Source organism: Monodon monoceros, unplaced genomic scaffold (assembly GCF_005190385.1).
Source record: "Monodon monoceros isolate NGI ecotype Baffin Bay Population unplaced genomic scaffold, NGI_Narwhal_1 Super_Scaffold_2, whole genome shotgun sequence".
Taxonomy (NCBI): Eukaryota; Metazoa; Chordata; class Mammalia; order Artiodactyla; family Monodontidae; genus Monodon; species Monodon monoceros.
Window position 1 is genome coordinate 18,973,909 of NW_021703776.1, and position 20,603 is coordinate 18,994,511.

Sequence of the window (20,603 nt, forward strand, 5' to 3'; positions counted from 1 at the left end):
CAATGGGCTCAGATCACAGCCTTGTCTGTCCTTATTCCCATCACTATTTGTATCTCCTTACCAACCAAAGGAGAATAAGTTAAGAATCTGATGATTCCCTGATGTCAGAAAGTCACAAGAGAGACAGTTATTCACACTAAATCTCTTAATTTCCTCCCTGACCTAGTGAAGGCTCTAAACCAAGCACAGCAAAATTTTTCTTTTAATTGGACTCCTCTATTAGTAAAGTTTTTGAACATGAATGTATAATTATTTATTTTCCTATTTATTTACTTTTAATTTCTAAATTCTATACATATACTCCTGTACTTACCTACTTTGTATATTATAGAACATACACATTTGATGTTAAAATATAAAAATTCTAATATTTCCTTCCCAACTATGAATAGAGGTATACAAATGGATTCTTTTAAAAAATGTTTAGGTGATTGCCTTTTCAGTTAGAAACTGTAGATAGATAATTCCTAACCTAAAATTAAATTTCTTTCTCTCAAAGAATACAAACTGGAAATGATGTAAACTTTACCAGCAATATAAGACTTATGGTTACAAGTTCACATTAAAGATTATATATTTTACATAAAGCCTAAAAGAAGCCATACAATGGAAACATAATCATTCAAACTGAAGCTTGGAATGCTATAATTTGTACGTAAAGAAGAAACTTCGAAGGCTTCAAGTAGGCATGATTTATTAAAAATAAATGAAAACTACAGGAGAGAAAAAATTTAAATTTACCTTTAGCCAATAACTTGCTTTGTTAAGAACCTTTTTGGTGAACATTCAAGTGAGTGTATATTCAAGTAATCCCAGCATCATTATTTTTAGTCAAACCAATATGCTTTGCTTAAATTTGAGTTAATAGATTATAATAAATTTTAAAATAGCTGTGTTTTGTCTCTTTTTCTTTTCCTAATATGTTTTATTTTTAAATACATCTTTACTGGAGTATAATTGCTTCACAATGCTGTTGTACAACAAAGGGAATCAGCCATATGCATACATATATCCGCATATCCCCTCCCTCTTAATCCTCCCTCCCACCCTCCCTATCCCACCCCTTTAGGTCATCACAAAGCACAGAGCTGATCTCCCTGTGCTGTGCTGCTGCTTCCCATAGCTATCTATTTTACATTTGGTAGTGTATATATGTTGATGCTTCTCTCACTTCACCCCAGCTTCCCCCTCCCCCTCCCCGTGTCCTCAAGTCCATTCTCTATGTCTGCATCTTTATTCCTGCTCTATTTTTCCACTATGTTCATCAGTACCATTTTTTATTAGATTCCATAACTATGTGTTAGCATACGGCATTTGTTTTTCTCTGACTTCACTCTGTATGACATACTCTGGGTCCATCCACCTCACTACAAATAACTCAGTTTCGTTTCTTTTTATGGCTGAGTAATATTCCATTGTATATATGTGCCGCATCTTCTTTATCCATTTATCTGTCGATGGACACTTAGGTTGCTTCCATGTCCTGGCTATTGTAGATAGAACTGCAGTGAACATTGTGGTACATGACTCTTTTTGAATTATGGTTTTCTCAGGGTATGTGTGCAGTAGTGGGATTGCTGGGTCATATGGTAGTTCTATTTTTAGTTTTTTAAGGAACCTCCATACTGTTCTGCATAGTGGTTGTATCAATTTACATTCCCACCAACAGTGCAGGAGGGTTCCCTTTTCACCACACCCTCTCCAGCATTTATTGTTTGTAGATTTTTTGATGATGGCCATTCTGACCAGTGTGAGGTGATACCTCATTGTAGTTGTGATTTGCATTTCTGTAATAATTAGTGATGTTGAGCAACTTTTCATGTGCCTCTTGGCGATCTGTATGTCTTCTTTGGTGAAATGTCTCTTTAGGTCTTTTGCCCATTTTTTAACTGGGTTGTTTGTTTTTTTGATGTTGAGCTCCATGAGCTGTTTGTATATTTTGGAGATTAATCCTTTTTCCATTGTTTCATTTGCAAATATTTTCTCCCATTCTGAGGGTTGTCTTTTCATCTTGTTTATGGTTTCCTTTGCTGTGCAAAAGCTTTTATGTTTCATTAGGTCCCATTTGTTTATTTTTGTTTTTATTTTCATTACTCTAGGAGGCGGGTCAAAAAATATCTTGCTGTGGTTTATGTCAAAGAGTATTTTTCCTATGTTTTCCTCTAAGAGTTTTATAGTGTCTAACCTTACATTTAGGTCTTTAATCCATTTGGAGTTTATTTTTGTGTATGGTGTTAGGGAGTGTTCTAATTTCATTCTTTACATGTAGCTGTCCAGTTTTCCCAGCACCACTTATTGAAGAGGCTGTCTTTTCTCCATTCTGTGTTCTTGCCTCCTTTGTCATAAATTAGGTGACCATATTGCATTCTTTCTAACTGGTACCATTGATCTATATTTCTGTTTTTGTGTCAGTACCGTACTGTCTTGATTACTGTAGCTTTGTAGTGTAGTTTGAAGTCAGGGAGTATGTTTCCTCCAGCTTGTAGTAGTCTGTTAAAACCCTTTGTATTTCTGCAGCGTCAGTTGTAATCTCTCCTTTTTCATTTATAATTTTATTGATTTGTGTCCTCCCTTTTTTTCTTGATGAGTCTGGCTAAGGGTTTATCAATTTTGTTTATCTTCTCAAAGAACCAACTTTTAGTTTTATTGATCTTTGCTATTGTTTTCTTCATTTCTATTTCATTTATTTGTGCTCTGAACTTTTGATTTCTTTCATTCCACTGACTTTGGGTTTTCTTTGTTCTTCTTTCTCTAGTTGCTTTAGGTGTATAGTTACATTGTTTATTTGAGATTTTTCTTGTTTCTTAAGGTGAGATTGAATTGCCATAAGCTTCCCTCTTAGAACTGCTTTTGCTGCATCCCATAGGTTTTGAGTCCTCGTGTTTTCATTGTCATTTGTTTCTATGTATTTTTTTGATTTCTTCAGTGATCTCTTGGTTATTTAGTAGCACACTGTTTAGCCTCCATGTATTTGTGTTTTTTACAGTTTTTTTCCTGTAATTGATTTCCAGTCTCATAGCGTTGTTGTCAGAGAAGATGCTTGATACAATTTCAGTTTTCTTAAATTTTCCAAGGCTTGATTTGTGACCCAAGATGTGCTCTGTCCTGGAGAATGTTCCATGTGCCCTTGAGAGGAAAGTGTATTTTGCCACTTTGGGGTGGAATGTTCTATAAATGTCAATTAAATCTGTCTGTTCTGTTGTGTCATTTAAAGCCTGTGTTTCCTTATTTATTTTCTGTTTGGATGATCTGTCCACTGGTGTAAGTGGGGCATTAAAGTCCCCTACTATTATGTGTTACTGTTGATTTCCTCTTTCATGGTCGTTAGCATTTGCCTTATGTATTTAATTTTTTTTTTTATTTTTATTTTTTTTTTATTTTTCGGTACGCGGGCCTCTCACTGCTGTGGCCTCTCCCGTTGCGGAGCACAGGCTCCGGACGCGCAGGCTCAGCGGCCATGGTTCACGGGCCCAGCCGCTCCGCGGCATGTGGGATCTTCCCGGACCGGGGCACGAACCCCCGTCCCCTGCATCGGCAGGCGGACTCTCAACCACTGTGCCACCAGGGAAGCCCTGCCTTATGTATTGAGGTGCTCCTATGTTGAGTGCATAAACATTTATAATTGTTATATCTTCTTCTTGGATTGATCTCTTGATCATTATGTAGTGTCCTTCCTTATCTCTTGTAACATTCTTTATTTTAAAGTCTATTTTATCTGTACAAGTATTGCTACTCCAGCTTTCTTTTGGTTTCCATTTGCATGGAATATCTTTTTCCATCACTCCACTTTCAGGCTGTATGTGTCCCTAGGTCTGAAGTGGGTCTCTTGTAGACAGCATATAGATGGGTCTTGTTTTTGTATCCATTCATCCCAGTCTGTGTCTTTTGGTTGGGGCATTTAATCCATTTACATTCAAGGTAATTATTGATATGTATGGTCCTATTACCATTTTCTTAATTGTTTTGGGTTTGTTTTTGTGGGTCTCTTTCTTCTCTTGTGTTTCCCGCCTAGAGAAGTTTCTGTAGCATTTGTTGTAAACCTGGTTTAGTGGTGCTGAATTCTTGTAGCTTTTGCTTGTCTGAACAGCTTTTGACTTCTCCATGAAATCTGAATGAGATCCTTACTGGGTAGAGTAATCTTGGTTGTAGGTTTTTCTCTTTCATCACTTTAAGTATATCCTGCCACTCACTTCTGGCCTGCAGAGTTTGTGCTGAAAAATCAGCTGATAACCTTATGGGGATTCCTTTGTATGTTATTTTTTTACTTTTGCCTTGCTGCTTTTAATATTTTTTCTTTGAATTTAATTTTTGTTAGTTTGATTAATATGTGTCTTGTTGTGTTTCTCCTAGGGTTTATCATGTATGGGGCTCTCTGTACTTCCTGGACTTGAGTGACTCTTTTCTTTCCCTTGTTAGGGAAGTTTTCCACTATAATCTCTTCAAATATTTTTTCAGACCCTTTCTTTTCCTCTTCTCCTTCTGGGACCCCTATAATTCGAATGTTGGTGTGTTTAGTGTTGTCCCAGAGATCTCTGAGATTGTCTTCAATTCTTTTTATTCTTTTTTCTTTATTCTGCTCCTCGGCAGTTATTTCCACCATTCTGTCTTCCAGCTCACTTATCCGTTCTTCTGCCTCAGTTATTCTGTTACTGATTCCTTCCAGTGTATTTTTCATTTCAGTTATTGTCCATCTCTGTTTATTTGTTCTTTAGTTCTTCTAGATCTTTGTTAAACATTTCTTGTATTTTCTCAATCTGTGCCTGCATTCTATTTCCGAGATTTTGGATCATCTTTACTATCATTACTCTGAATTTTTTCAGGCAGATTGTCTATTTCCTCTTCGTTTATTTTGTCTTCCAGGTTTTTGCCTTGCTCCTTCATTTGTGAGATATTTTTTTGCCATCTCATTGTTTTTTGTTTTTTTTTTTGATGGGTGGGATTGTGTTCCTGTCTTACTGGTTGTTTGGCCTGAGGTTTCCAACACTGGAGTTTGTAGGCTGTTGGGTAGAGCTGGGTCTTGGTCCCGAGATGAGGTCCTCCAGGAGACCTCACTCCAATGAATATTCCCTGGGGTCTGAGGTTCTCTGTTAGTCCAGTGGTTCAGACTCAGAGCTCCCACTGCAGGAGCTTTGGCCTGACCCCCGGCTCGTGAACCAAGATCCCGCAAGCGGTTCTCTTTGGGGTTCCTCCCATCTCCCTGGGCATCAAGGTCCCCCACCAGCATCCAGCAGGTGCCCTAGTTGTGAGGAGACCCTGAACTCTGTGTCTTCCCATGCTGCCATCTTGACTCTGCCCCCTCCTAATATGTTTTAAATATGAAAGGAATTTTTAAATTTCTAAGACTACTTTGCAGTCATTTAACCTTAAGGAATATGAAACACTCATTTTTCTGATAGAATATTCAAATTATTGCCTCAGTGGAGTATGAATTTTAACAAAATTTAAATGAAAGTAGTATACATCATATTTGAAAACAATTTCCTTGTGATCTGTCTTTAAAAATTTATTGATATTTATTTTATCTGATTTGGAATCAGTAGAATTGAAAACATGATGAAATATATATCATCAATTCATTCATTAAGTGACGGTGCTTTCTTAGACGGTGCTTTGCTTAGTGGCACATAAACTGCCACTATGATATATATAGATAAAGTGCTTGCCATAATTATAATGTTTTACATGTTTAAGCTGTAATTTTTTTATATTGTACGATTTAATATTTTTTAACTTATTAGTTAATTCTGTAAGAAAACAAAGCCTGAAGTTACTGAATGAAATGTCTTTACCAGAAAAATATATCTTTGTTCTGTAAGTTTCTAGGGACATGGATAGAAATTTAGGGCCCCTAACGAGAAGTTTTAATGATGTAGAAGAAGCCAACATTTATATAGTATTTATTATGGGCTAGGTATTGTTCTATACCGTTACATGCGTTAACTATGTAACCTGATGAGATGGGTAATATTGTTTGTTTTCCATATTTCACGTGTAAGGAAACTGAGGCACAGGGGGTTTACATAATTTAACAAGGACATAGCTAGTATATGGCAGAACTGGGACGTGAACCCAGGCAGTTTGGTTCTAGAGTCCTTTCTCTTGACTACTGCTACACAGCTTACATTCATCACAGTTTTCCTTTGACTGCTGTAAAGTAAACAGATTATTGTTCTTTTTGACAGTAGGAAATACTATGGAGAAGACGAAAGCAGACTTAAGTCTGCTCATTTAGCAAACAATTATTGACTGATGCTGTGCAAAATCAATGTAAGACCAAACCACTTTTCTCAAGTAACTTAAAATTTAATAAAGGAAATAGAATTAAATGAAGTGTGATAAGAGTTACATTAAAAGGATGTATTAATCAGGGAAATTCAGTTTTGCTTTGGTAACAAATTAACCCCCAAGTTGCAGCTTATCTCAATAGTCTGATAGGAGTTGAAGACTCTTCAGGGTAGTGGTCCTCCATGCAGGGACTCAGCAATCTAAGGTATTTCCATATTGTGGCTATACTATCACAATGTGTGGCTTCCACTGCTATCAAGGCAAGGGAATAAAGGAAGCTAGAGGACTCAGTCTCTGCTCTGTGCTTCAAGTAGGAAATAGTACACTTCACTTCTGTTCATATCCCATTGGTCAAAATTATTCACAGGGGCCCTTGAACTGCAAAGAGGCTAGAAATTGTGTGTGAGTATATGGCTATCTGGTGCACACCAAATGCCCTGACCAAAAAGGTATGTACAGTTAACTGGAGCAGAAGAGAGTTGGATAAGAGTTAGTTAGGGTTCTATGGAAAGTTGACTAGAAAGTAGCAGAAAAAGTCATGAAGTCATGATAGAGGCTGGTGAAGGTAACTGAGAAACACAAAACATAAAGGTTCTGGGCATTGTATGGGAAGAAGCTGTAGGCAGAGTCTCTCCAGTACCACGGAGAGCTCCTATCATTTAAATTACTGTAATACCATATGATGTCAATTGCAATGCCTTTATGCAGCAACAGTTCATCCCATTAACATTTATTATGTGCGTATGATAAATTTGTATAGATAAAATAATTTATAATATAACTAACTTATCTAATTGGGAAGACATATAACTCTCTGTAATGCAATGAGTACTTCAATAACAGAACGGTTCTCTGGGTATTATGAGAACATGCAAATGTTCCTAACATTAACCTTGGATACAGAAGGAATTGTACAGGAAAATGTCGTGGAGGAGATGGTTTATGATCTTGTGTGTATTAAGTGAAAAGTAATGGTCTAGCCAAGCCAGAGGAAGAAAGGGCACTTTAGGTCAAGGGTCAGCAAACTTTTTCTGTAAATGACCAGATAGTTAGCATTTTAGGCTTTTCAGGTTATAACGGTAGGTCTCTTTTGCATATTTTTCATTTTTTTTTTTACAGCTTTTCAGAATGTAAAACTATTCTTAGTTCAGTGGTTGTACAAAAACAGGCCATAGTCCAGATTTGACCAGTGGGTCATAGTTTGCTGACCCCTGGTCTAGGCAGAAAGAACAGGAGCAAAACCAGAGATAAGTACATACAACTATATTCAGTTTGGTTTTGTAGAGTATGAAGTTTGAGTAAGGGTCATGATAGATGAGCCCAGTTAGATAGAGGACAGAATTTCATGTTGAAGTACTTAGGACTAATTTTGTCAAGTTTGGATTGCACTGAAGGATTTAAATCAGTAGAATGATAAAATCAGATTTGCATCTTAGAAAGATACCTGTACTGAGAATTAACCTGAGGAGGCAAAACTGAATACAGAGACCAGTTTGGGAGCTATTGGCACTGGTCAAAAAAAGATAATGAAAGTCTGAAATAAAGCCATGGTGGGAAGGGTAGGCAAGAGGGGACACAGTTGAAAAAATTTTGAGGTAACATCAGAAAGAGTTGATGATTGATTGGAGTGACTCCAAGACTAGGTAGGTAGTATACTTTAGCTGAGATAATAAATATTATGCTGGCTCATTGATGTTCCTCCTTTAGCAGGAACTCTGTCATTTATTCCAGATTTACACCTCTGGAGTCAGAAACCAGAGGCACATCTTCTCTCCTTGTGTGACTTTTGGGGAAATCTATTAGGCTGTGCAGGAAGGGTATGGGGAGCTTTTGCTCCTGTCCATCAAATAGATTGACTGCTATGAGCAGTACTTTTCCTGTGACAGAAAGCCCGTTCAATGTCAAGGGTAAAGAACTCAATGTAGAGGCTCATGGAAATAGTCCTAAAAGCTGTGGTCTTTTAAGACTATCAGTTATTTTAGCTATTTTTGGATCAAGAAATCCAGAACTTTATAGACTTTGAAATTGCCCTCTGAAGTAGACATAAGCCATCTATGATTGGCCACCATTTCTATACAGTTTCCCATATTGTTAGTACCACCATCCCCAAATAGAATTTTCATACTTCCTTTCTAGGGTGAAGGCATGCAACTTAGTTTCCACCTACTAGACCAACGCTCATGAGACTTGAATATAGAAGAATGCAATATGAAGTGAGGACTAAGTGTGGGGAAATCTAGATTCAGTCAAGTGCAGCAGTGAAAAGGAGGGGAGTATAGTTCTGGACACATAGCCAGCATGGTGCAGTTAGTTTGGAAAGGCTGGGGGCAGACAACGTGTAGAGATTATCTACCACCAAGCAACTTTTAAGAGGGGAGGCAGAGTATGCAGTGTTAGGAGGAAAGGCAGCAGAGATATGCTTTGAAACAGTGGATCAGAGAGCTTCAGTTAAATACAGTGCAGACTTTACGTAGCTCTTTGGCAAGGATGCTGCTCTGTCAAACTCAGTGGCCACATAGACCTAAGTGTAACTGGATGGCTTTGCCCCTTAGGGGAGCACTTTTGACCTAAAGATGTCTCACTCACGTCTGTACCTAACTCAAGGATGTGTCTAGCAAGAGGACAAAGGTTATCCAAAAACTGATAAGAAATTGACATCTTTGGAGAGAGAGGGTTGGAATGTGGGGTGGGGGGAGGACAGCACCTGAGTTTGTTCCTAGAGCAGGGGCCCTCTTCATGCTCACTCTCAGATGGTTTGCATTTCATCACTGGATTTGGATTTAGGTTGGATCGACACAGGGGTCTGTCCCAGAATTTAGGTACTGCGTCTTATGGACACAAGGAGGGAGGAATCCAGTGGACAGTGTAAGATAGAAGATGGATCTGTGTTCCAGTGCTGTTCACTAGCTCTGTTATCAACACTTGTTTAAGTGTTGGAAAGTCACTTAAATCCACCGGCTCTTGATAATTCTCATTTATCTCTGAAGTGGGAATGATAGTAATAGCTAACACATATAGTGCTAACTATGTGCATATATTCATCTAATCTTCAGAGCCACCCCATTATTATCATCTCCATTTTCCTGGAGAGGAAAGTGAGGAACAGTGTTTCAGTAACCTGCCCCAGATTCCACAATTCCTTGGTAGTGGAGCAAAGATCTGAACCCAGGCAGACTGCCTCCAGGGTCTGTGCTCTCAACCTTTCCCCTCTATTGCCTCTATAATAGTAGTAAGGTAATAACATGGGGAAAACACCTGGCACAGAGAGGGCATTTGATAAACAGTAGTGCCGGAAGAGGGATGAAGAGGGAAGGCAAAAGCAAGAATTCTCACCTTTGTAACTGCATGAGTGAGGAAAGAGTCAGGTTGACTTAGAATAAGTTCTTTGTGTATAACCAACAAGACGTATGGGAATAGCATGGATCCTCATACATTTCTAATGTATACCCATAGACATACAATTCCAGAAAGATTTTTAAAAGGTTTTCGTACTTTTTTCCTTCTAGGCCTAAATCTGAAACCAAATGCCTTCAAATCAATGCTTTAAAAGTTAAATATACCCAGTGCATATGTGTGAGTGTGGGTGCCCATACTTTTCATTAACTTGTATCACTACTTGAAAGCTATTATTTTCATATCCATTTTCATCAGGCTGGTACTTCACAGATAAGCTGCAATAAGTATGTTTTCAGGAAGTTCGGTGATTACTTTTCAGCATATAAAATCATGTTTAGCTTTGTTGAAATATTTGTGTACACTGACCTAGCAAAGAAGGCAAATAATAGACAAGTCAAATTCTGCAAGTAAACAGTTATTCATATTTGAATCAAATGAAAAGATTAAAGAATGACATAAAGGAACTCCATATTTCACTTTCTCTCTTCACTTAAAATATAACAATAACTTTCCAGACTACATTTTCAGAACAGTCTACTTTTTATTAACTCATGCAAGCCTTTAGATATCCCTTTGAAACAAAGAGAAAATGATGAAAATAAAAGGAAACAGAGATCATCTTAAATATTTGTCTGTTCTTACACTTTTTATACAGACATAAGTTAATGAATTTAATAAACTTCCTGACAAAATCTTCTGCCATACTTTCTGAAAGTGTTTGAAACAATAAAATGTTTAAGATTTCATAATTTTTATATATGAAGGTTACATATATCACAAACCAAAAATCTATAATCTTAATGTACTTTCCCTTTATTTCGTGATATCCCATCCACAGATGTCTTAGTTCTTGAATCACATGAAAAAACCAGGACATGCTTCTGCCCACTTTAACCCTAACTATGGCAAATTACAAACTGAACCGATTTGAGTAATCCACGTCTTTAATCTATAAAATATAGAATAAACCCAACATGAATGTGTAATTTTCCTAGTACATTGGTTATTTTTGGTAATAACATCTTCAGGGTGTTTCTTGGAAGCGAATGGCCTACATTTTTATGAGGATGTGTACATTTTATTTTCAAAATGGGGGAATCATAGAAATTCTAGTTAAAGTTCTGAAGACTCAAGGTATGCACATTAAAAGCATAGAAGAGTATTCCTGAGGGAAAATGGAGTTCATACAAGGTTTAGTCACAAACTTAAAATAACTGAAGACTTGTCAAGGAAAATGACATCCCGGAAGGCACAGAAATGAGTATCACTGTCTTAAAAGGGATCATGGAAGCAACTTTAGAACAATTAAAGACATCGTGAGCCTAATCTTGCAGAAGTATAATGTGGATAAAGGAAACTCTGGCATAGATTCCTATCCTTTAACCACAACTTTGATTAAGAAGGTAGATGCTAGATAATTTTAAATTAGATATCCAATGGTTTGAAGAATTTAATGAATTTAAAACACTCATACTTTGTCAACGGAAGAGTTATATTAAAAAGTTACCTTGGTTATTTCTTGGTACAGAAATTATAGTTAGATTGTCAATATTCCTATTTTTCAAATGTGTGTACACAATATTCAAAAGGAAAATGTATCTATAACATAAATGCTTTAAAATCTATCAGGACAGTTATCAGTCTCATAGAACCTCACAGATTGAAGGATACCCTTTACTTCTTCATCCAAAGTTAGACAAAGAGAGCCATACTTCTTGAAGTGCTTTCTTTCTCTCATAGTCCAGTTCTCTTGGAAAATAATAACTTCTTTTTCGGGGGAAGAAATTCCACAGAAAAAAATTTTTGTACATAGCCACAACAATGACAATAAAATCTTTATTATAGCTACACTACACACATATATATTTTACATGTATATATCTCCCTGAGATACACAGTGTAATTAAATTCTTTTATCATAGATCTGATTTTCCCTTTTTCAAGTAATATTAAAACTCAATACATATATCCTATTATCCAGCATGCAGCAAGGGAAAGCACCATCGTAAATTTAAATTCATTATCAAATTCAAATTAAAGTTATCCAAGAATAGGTTTCAAATCACATATACTAGATGGCATATGTCTTTCATGACACAGAAGCCATTAAGGAGATCACTGTGGCAGATGCAGTAAATTGTGTTTCACAGAACACTGGAAGCTGATGCTGACTGCTCTCCTCCTTGTTCTCATTTTATATGCGTACCTCTGCTCATTATGTCTGCCTTTGTGAGCTGTCCTCCCATCTTTCTTCTGTTCATTTAAATTGTACTCAGAGAGCTAAGGCACTGAAAGGAGTCTTAGAGATCATGGACCAGCAGTTTATAGATGTTGGAACTGAAGCTTGAGAGGGAGCAACCTGACCAAGGTCATGCAGCGGCGGGTGACAGAGCTGAGGGTACGATCTCGTGCTTATACTCTCCTGCCTCATGTACATAAAAACAAATATGGGAAATCTTAGTTTTTCCCTCAAAACTCAATTCCAGTCTCCCTCTTCAACAAAGTCATTTTTTTCTTTTTCTATTATAGTTTACTATAAGATATTGAATATAGTTCCCTATACAGTAGGACCTTGTTGTCTACAGTGCCATTTCTGACTGTGCAGCAAGGATGCTTGTTTGAATCCAGGCTATACTGCCCTTGCTGTATAACTGTAAGCGAGTATTTATCTTCATCATATTAGTTTCCTCATGGGTAAAATAGAGAAAATAACAGCTCCTACTGCATAGGATTGTTAAGAGCCTTAAACAAGTAAATATTCATGAAATGCTTAGAATAGTGTCAGGCCATAGTAAGTGCTCAATAAACATTAGTTGTCATTATTATAATTGTCCACAGTAATCACTTCTTCTCTCCTCTTTTGTATTTTTCGCAAATACCACCCAGTTAGCACTTACTTATTTTCTAGTTGTTCTGTTTATAATGTTAGCTTATTCCAGTTTTCTCATCCCAGCTGAAGTCATTTCAAGGTAGGGACAATGTTCTATATTTCTTCTGTGTACCTCCATAGGGCCTAACCTAGTGTTTGATGCAACACAGGGATTCTGTAAATACTGTTTTTCTTCTGCTGGTTCACTCGGAATGTCTGGGAACCAGTATTTATTCAATCTCTTTAGGTGATGCTTCTGTGTAGCCAAGTTGGAGAACTGCTGTGCTAGACAGTTGGATTGCAAGAATGTCGTCCTGTAGGTTATTTACCCAGGGTAGGGCATGAGGCAATTGCAACTCTACAGCTACCTTATAAAATTCTGTCAAGTAATATGCAGTCTAGACATGACTCACTTTCTAAGAGGAGCTTTGAGGAGTGAGGAGATATTTGAACATGAATTCTGTTACCAAGACTCTGAGACCCTGAAATGTTATTTTGTTTGATTCATTTCCATTCCCACATGATTGTGGCTGGAACTTTTGCTTTCATTTGTGGCCGGGCTGACTCCTGCATATGTATCATTTTCCATACACTGGATCCCTGCTTTATGCCCGACCAGAGGGGAGTGGCAATTCCTGAGTCACGGCTACTGAGTCTCCTTCAGCACTCTGTGATTTCCTTGGGAGTCTGGAGTCTGTCATCCTCTCTAACCTTGTGGTTTCTCTGGCTTGATGACTTTCATCCTTTTGTCTCAAGATACAGCTTTAAAAATACATATATATATATATATACATACATACATACTTGAGAAAAGTAACATCATTAGGATATGTCAAAATATAGACTTGTTCTTCTATTTCTTTGGCCAGTATGACCTATTCTGAACAACTTGCTATTCTAGAAGATTCTATTTCATTAGTTGATGTAATGTGTATAATTTACATTGTCTTTTATTTTTATAGTTAAATTATTCTTGTATTTATTTAGAAAATATTTCTTGAGTATCTGTGATGTGCCAGACATTATGATAGTCACTTGAAATATAAAAATTAAAGACCTAGTCCCTCATAGACTCCCTGGAGAGATGGTCCAGGGTATGATGGAGCAATGTGTGAACTGCTGTGATGACATGTAGGCAGGGCACCTATCCAAATACAGGGGTACTGTACCAGATGCTGTCATATGTATTGAGTCATTTAATTCTCACAATAACTTTAGGATGGAGTGGACATGTGTCTTCATTTTAAAGACAGGGAAACTGGATCTCAGAGAGAGTAAGCCATTTGCCCAAGTTCACAAAGCCAACAAATTAATTTTTTATTTAACTGCCCACTCCTGGCAATGTTTTTTTTTATTAATAAACTTTATTTTTAGAGCAGTTTTAGGCCACAGCAAACCTCCCAGGCATCCTGCACCATAGTGATATCTTTGTTACAGCAAATGAACCTACACTGACACGTCATTGTCACTCAGAGTCCATAGTTTACATTAGGTTTCATTCTTGGTGTTGTGTATTCACCACTGCAATATTATAAAGAATAGTTTCACTGACCTACAAATCCTCTGTGCTCTGCGTATTCATACCTCCCTCCTTCCCTCCTAACCCCGGCAACCACTGTCTCCATAATTTTACCTTTTCTAGAATGTCACATAGTTGGAATCATACAGCATGTAGTTCTTTCATATTGGCTTCTTTCATTTAGTACTATACACTTATTTATTCATGTCTTTTCATGGCTTCATAGCTCATTTCCTTTTAACTCTGAAAAATATTCTATTGTTTGGATGTACCAGTTTATCCATTCACTTAATAAAGGATATCTTGGTTGTTTCCAAGTTTTCACAGTTATGAATAAAACGGCTATATACATCCATATGCAGGGTTTTGAGTGGAGATAAATTTTCAGTTTATTTGAGTGAATACCAAGGAGTGTGATTTCTGGATTATGTGATAAGAGTATGTTTATTTTTGTAAAAAAACACCAAACTGTCTTCCAAAATGGCTATACCATTTTGCATTCTCACCAGCAATGAATAAGTTACTGTAGTTCCACATCCTTACCAGTGTTTGGAATTGTCAGTGTTTTGGACTTTGGTTGAATATTAGGTGTGTAGAGGCATTTCATTGTTTTAATTTGCAATTCTCTAATGACATATGATGTTGAACATCTTTTTGTATGCTTATTTGCCATCTATATATCTTTTTTGGTGAGATCTTTTGCCTATTTACAAAAATCAAGTTATTCATTTTCTTAGTGTTGAGTTATCTATTAATATTTTATATCTGAGGTAAACATAAGAGAATCACCTTACTAAAAAAGAAAAAAAGCATCTCCTGATAGCTCAGCTGCGAGCTGACTTGGTACTCAGCTAGGCCATGATGTTCTCGTGTTGAACATGAGCAGTTTCATAGGTGATCTGCTCTGAGACAGTTGTGGTTTGAGACAAAAACAAGATCACCTTGTAATCATGCCTGAACACAGACAAAAGCAAGAACATGGTGCAAACCACAAAAATGACCAATATCCCCTCTCCATGCTAACGTGACCGCCGCTGCTTTTTTATCGATCTCATCTTTAGCCCTACTCCATTCCTCATGTCTCATAGATAAAAATTAAGATACTCAGTGATAAATTTGCTCCCAGAAGCAAAACCACCTTTACCTGGAACCTCCCCAACAAGACTGAGGGGGTCCCCAGGATGCAGGACTTTCAGTACTACAATCGGGAAATTCCTGGGCCAGCTTGATCACCCTGCTCTCTAAAATAACCTAACACAAGCCCAAATATTTTAACAAGCTCCTCCTAACTTCCTCATACTGAGATACCTCCAAGTTCCCAATAGTATTTGGTCTCCATTGCTGCAATCACTTCCAATAAATCCAACCTTGTTATACCGTGTTCCTGATGGTCTTTGTTGATGGGCAAAGACCAGTCAACAAAATCAAAATGAAGCAAATACTATAGCAATAATTTAGTGGATTGCTCCTTAACAATAATGTTTTAAACGATTCATTTCCTTCTGACAATAGGAAATAAAAAATTGCATAACTTACGGGGAAGCCAAACAGCATGTTGAATCTTAACATAAAAGAAAAATGTCCAGAAAATATTATTATGCCATCACAAGGACTGTGTTTTATTGTTTTTATAACAACTTCCCTTCCTTTCTGTTTGTCAGGGATCATGTCTGACCACCAGTTTGGTAACCAGTTTATGTGCAGTGTGGTGGCCTCTCATGTGAGTCATCTGCCCACAACCAACCTCAGCTTCGTCTGGATTGCTCCACCTGCTGGCACAGGCTGTGTGAATTTCATGTAAGTACCCAAAATGTCTGTGACTGGTACAGAAGGCAAATGTGTTATCAAACCAAACTTGGGTCCACTCGCCTGCACGCAGTAAAGCCAATCTGTGGACACCAGCTTGTGGTGAAGGGAAGTACAGTGTTTATATCAGGGCACCAAACAAGGAGTCCAGGCAGCTAGTGCTCAAAAGACCTGAAATCCCCAGTGGCTTTCAGGGAGAGGTTTTTTTAAAGACAGGGTGAGGGAGAGGGTTGTGGGGTACGTGATCAGCTCATGGACATTCTTCTGATTGGTTGATGGCGAGGTAATCAGGAGTCGATATTATCAACCTCTGGTTCCAGCTGGTGTGGGGTCAAGGTGTTTGTGGGCAGCATACAGTTACCCACCTGGTGGGGGTTTCAGTACCTACACAGCAGCTCAGAGGACATGGCTCAGAATATTATCTGTAGCCCTTGAGGAGGAACTAAAGGTCCTTGACTAAACTATTATAATTTTGTCTTGCTTGGCTGTTTGCCTTTGTTTCCATATTTTTTTACTTCTCTGATTAAATTTATGCTTTGGCACTCAGGGAAGGCCTAGGAGGCTAAAGTTTTTCTACAAGTAAGAGACAGGTGTAGCACATGGGGTAGTCTGTCCTGGGAAGGCCCCATAGGGTCCTGCTAGGTTACAAATATACCTCTCATGAGGTTACATATACAGTCACTATTTAAATGTATTATTTTAACAGATTTAATGTTAATTAAAACCTCTCATTTTGGTGTCAAAAGAGGCCAAAACTGTAAAAAAAAAAAAAGTAATTTTAGCAGTTTATTTTTGCATATTTATTTATACCTCAGGAGATCTAAATTGGATTTTAGCTGATTAAAATACACAATAAGATAAAAGTATGTGAAGAAATCAAGGCAATAGGAAAATGATATGCAGAAAATAAGATGAAAACAGGTACAAAAAAATGCTATGAGGCTCCATACATGGTTTAGAAGAAGACCACAGATTAGAGATTTAGCTTTTAGCTTTCTAGCCACTAGTGCCAAGAGGAAAATGTGATCAGTTAGCTGATTCATGGTGGTAAGAAGTCAGAACTCTATAGAAACCTACTGAATCTCTCCTTTGCTTTCATTAAGAGGAAACAGGGAAATGTAGTGAGCAATGTCCCAACAGCATCCTTAGATAAACTCTGAACTACAGTTCAAAGTCTGTGACTTCTGCCATCTCTCAATATAGATTGTTCCCCTACCCTTGCCTTACAATCACTGCTCCTCATCTTTCTTAGTCGTCTCTTTTTTCCCTCATAGCCCTTTTTTCACTTCTAACACATGATATACCTCATTTATTTAATTATGTATGTTATTTATTGTGTGATTGTTCCTGCTGAAATGCAAGTTCCTTGAAGGCAAGAATGCATTTCTATTTTGTTCACTGATTTGCCCCAGTTGTCTAGTACAGTCTCTGCACACACAGTAAGCATTTACTAAATATTTCTTGAATGGACGAGTAGGCCAATGGAACAAGGTCAAAGGCAGTTCAGAAACAGCTATTCTATGGGCAGTCAGGTGAAACAGAGCTGGAATTCATCTTGAATAGTGTTCTATTCCAACCTTCTATTCAGACAACAAAATCCCATAAACCTGCATACTCCAAAATTTACCACTACCTTTTCTTCTCCCTTAATAATACACAGTTGAATGTCAAGGGTTTATATCACGTCACTGATTATATACTCTCTCTGCCTATCCTCTGGGTCAGGGGTCCCCAAACCCCCCGCAGTCCGCAGACTGATAGCGGCCTGTTAGGAACCAGTCCGCACAGCAGGAAGTGAGCAGCGGGCGAGGAGCGAAGCTTTCTCTGCTGCTCCCCATCACTCCCCATCACTTGCATTCTGCCTGAACCATCTCCCCCCACCCCCCCGTGTCTTCCATGAAACCGGTCCCTGGTGCCAAGACGGTTGGGGACCACTGCTCTGGGTTACTCAGGCTGCAAACGTGAGATTCATCCCACCCAGGTGGATTACATTTAATCCCATCATTTTCTCCCTCAGAAAGTTTTTCACACTTGAACCCTTTCCTTCCAGTACCTCTTGCTAAGATGATTGCAGTAGCTTCCTAACTGGTCTGTTCACCTCCAGCCTATTTCCCATCTAGTCCATCTTGCACATTGTTGTCCAGTTAATCTTTCTAAGGCAAAAGTGCTCAAAACTTGGATATCCTAAGACTTCCTTCTAAAGGCCAGCCCTTGGGCATTGGTTTCAAGGTTCTTCCAAATCTTGCTGTTGATCATCTTCTCTCGTCTCCCATAGCCTGCACCTCCTGATGGGCACAAATTGGCAGTACTTCCCACAATTCCCTATACATTCCATGACTTCCCTTCTTTCGCCATGCTTTTCCCTTAGCCTAGAACGTTTTATTCTGTCAAATTCAATTGTTAAATTCCTATTCTTTCTTCAAGCTGGCATTCTTTTTATTTATTTATTTATTTTCATCTTTATTGGAGTATAATTGCTTTACAATGGTGTGTTAGTTTCTGCTTTATAACAAAGTGAATCAGTTATACATATACATATGTTCCCATATCTCTTCCCTCTTGCGTCTCCCTCCCTCCCACCCTCCCTATCCCACCCCTCCAGGCAGTCACAAAGCACCGAGCTGATCTCCCTGTGCTATGTGGCTGCTTCCCACTAGCTATCTACCTTATGTTTGGTAGTGTATATATGTCCATGCCTCTCTCTCCAAGCTGGCATTCTTAAAAAATCTTCTGTAAAGCTTCTAAGACATCAGCAACAGAAGTGATGTGTATTGTCACATTTTGCTTGTAACTCTATTATAATGCTGGCTGTATTTTACTCTATATTTATTTGAGTTAATTTCTTGCCTTTTCTATTAGATTAGATTGGATAAGGGCAAATTCTTATTTCTTCGTGATTCCTCCACAGTTGGTTCAAGGAATTATACATAGAATTCACAGAAAATGCCCTTTGAATTCTGTATCCTGGGAGGGTGGGGGTTATTGGTTCTAGGACCTCCCATGTATGCTCAAGTCCTGTATGTGAAATGGCATGGTACAGCAGACCCTCTGTATCTGTGGTTTCTTCATCCAGAGATTCAACCCACCATGGAAGCAAAATCCGGGGATATGGAGGGCCAGCTGTATCTGATGTACAGTGTTGTCTTTTTCTTTAGTTTAATAGTAAGCTCTGACTCTCTCTTTTGGCATGCTTTATCTTACTCATGTTGGCACTTGTTAGGGTAATTTAAATTCTTGCCATGCATAACTTCTTCATTTAAAACAAGAATTACTTTTTTGAAAGAACACAAATTATATCTATGCCAGCAATACAGAACTGCCTATGTCCAAATAGATATAGTTACTCACTTAACCTGTTTTAAAATGATATTTGATGGCTTATGGCCTCACTGTTGCTGGGATATCAAATTGTATTCTCTTCTGATAAATAATGTAGGTATTTTTTGGGGGGTGCCCTCAAAATACATGGTATGGGCCAAGTGAATCTGAGACTTAATTTTCCCACCCATTATATAAGGTTAGTAATAATTTCCTGAAAAGGGTTGTTATGAGCATGCAGAGTCCTGGATCTAGTCCTCAGCTTTGCAGGAAGTCCAGAGTCTGCAGAGGTGATCAGCCTCAAATCAGGGACTCCCCAAACCAAAAACAAAATTGGAAGGTGCTGATAAATAACCAAGGAACTGGACGTTGGTTCAAGATGGCGGAGTAGAAGGACATGCTCTCACTCCCTCTTTCGAAAACACTGGAATCACAACTAACTGCTGAATAGTCATTGACAGGAAGACACTGGAACTCACTGAAAAAGATACCCCACATGCAAAGACAAAGGAGAAGCCACAATGAGACAGTAGGAGGGTTGCTATCACAATAAAATCAAATCCCATAACTGCTGGGTGGGTGACTAACAAACTGGAGAACACTTATACCACAGAAGTCCACCTGCTGGTGTGAAGGTTCTGAGTCACACATCAGGCTTCCCAACCTGGGGGTCCGGCAACGGGAGGAGGAATTCCTAGAGAATCAGATTTTGAAGGCTAACGGGATTTGATTGCAGGACTTCAACAAGACTGGGGGAAACAGAGACTCCACTCTTGGAGGGCACGTGCAAAGTAGTGTGTGCATCAGGATGCAGGGCAAGGAGCAGTGACCCCATAAGAGGCTGAACCAGACCTACCTGCTAGTGTTGGAGGGTCTCCTGCAGATGCGGGGGGCAGCTGTGGCTCACCAAGGGACAAGGACACTGGCAGCAGAAGTTCTGGGAAGTACTTCTTGGTGTGAGCCCCCCCAGAGTCCACCACTAGCTCCACCAAAGAGCCTGGGTAGGCTCCAGTGTTGGGTCACCTCAGGCCAAACAACCAACAGGGAGGGAACCCAGCCCCACCCATCATGAGACAAGCGGATTAAAGTTTTACTGAGCTCTGCCCAGCAGAGCAACAGCCAGCTCTACCCACCACCAGTCCCTCCCATCAGGAAACTTGCACAAGTCTCTTAGATAGCCTCATGCACCAGAGGGCAGAAAGTAGAAGCAAGAAGAACTACAATCCTGCAGCCTGTGGAACAAAAACTACATTCACAGAAAGATAGACAAGATGAAAAGGCAGAGGGCTATGTACCAGATGAAGGAAGAAGATAAAACCCCAGAAAAACAACTAAATGAAGTGGAGATATGCAATCTTCCAGAAAAAGAATTCAGAATAATGATAGTGAAGATGATCCAGGACCTCGCGA

The 20,603-nt window shown here is 38.5% G+C and overlaps 1 protein-coding gene across 2 annotated transcripts in view; it reads left to right on the forward strand.

Annotated features, from left to right (window-relative positions):
- The window catches only part of RELN (reelin), a 519,854-nt gene that overhangs the window by 139,882 nt on the left and 359,369 nt on the right, over positions 1 to 20,603 (forward strand). For both annotated transcript variants that reach the window (XM_029233992.1, XM_029233993.1), the window contains exon 3: positions 15,731 to 15,866. In XM_029233992.1, the coding sequence (XP_029089825.1) occupies positions 15,731 to 15,866 (136 nt within the window). The remainder of the gene's footprint in view (positions 1 to 15,730; positions 15,867 to 20,603) is intronic.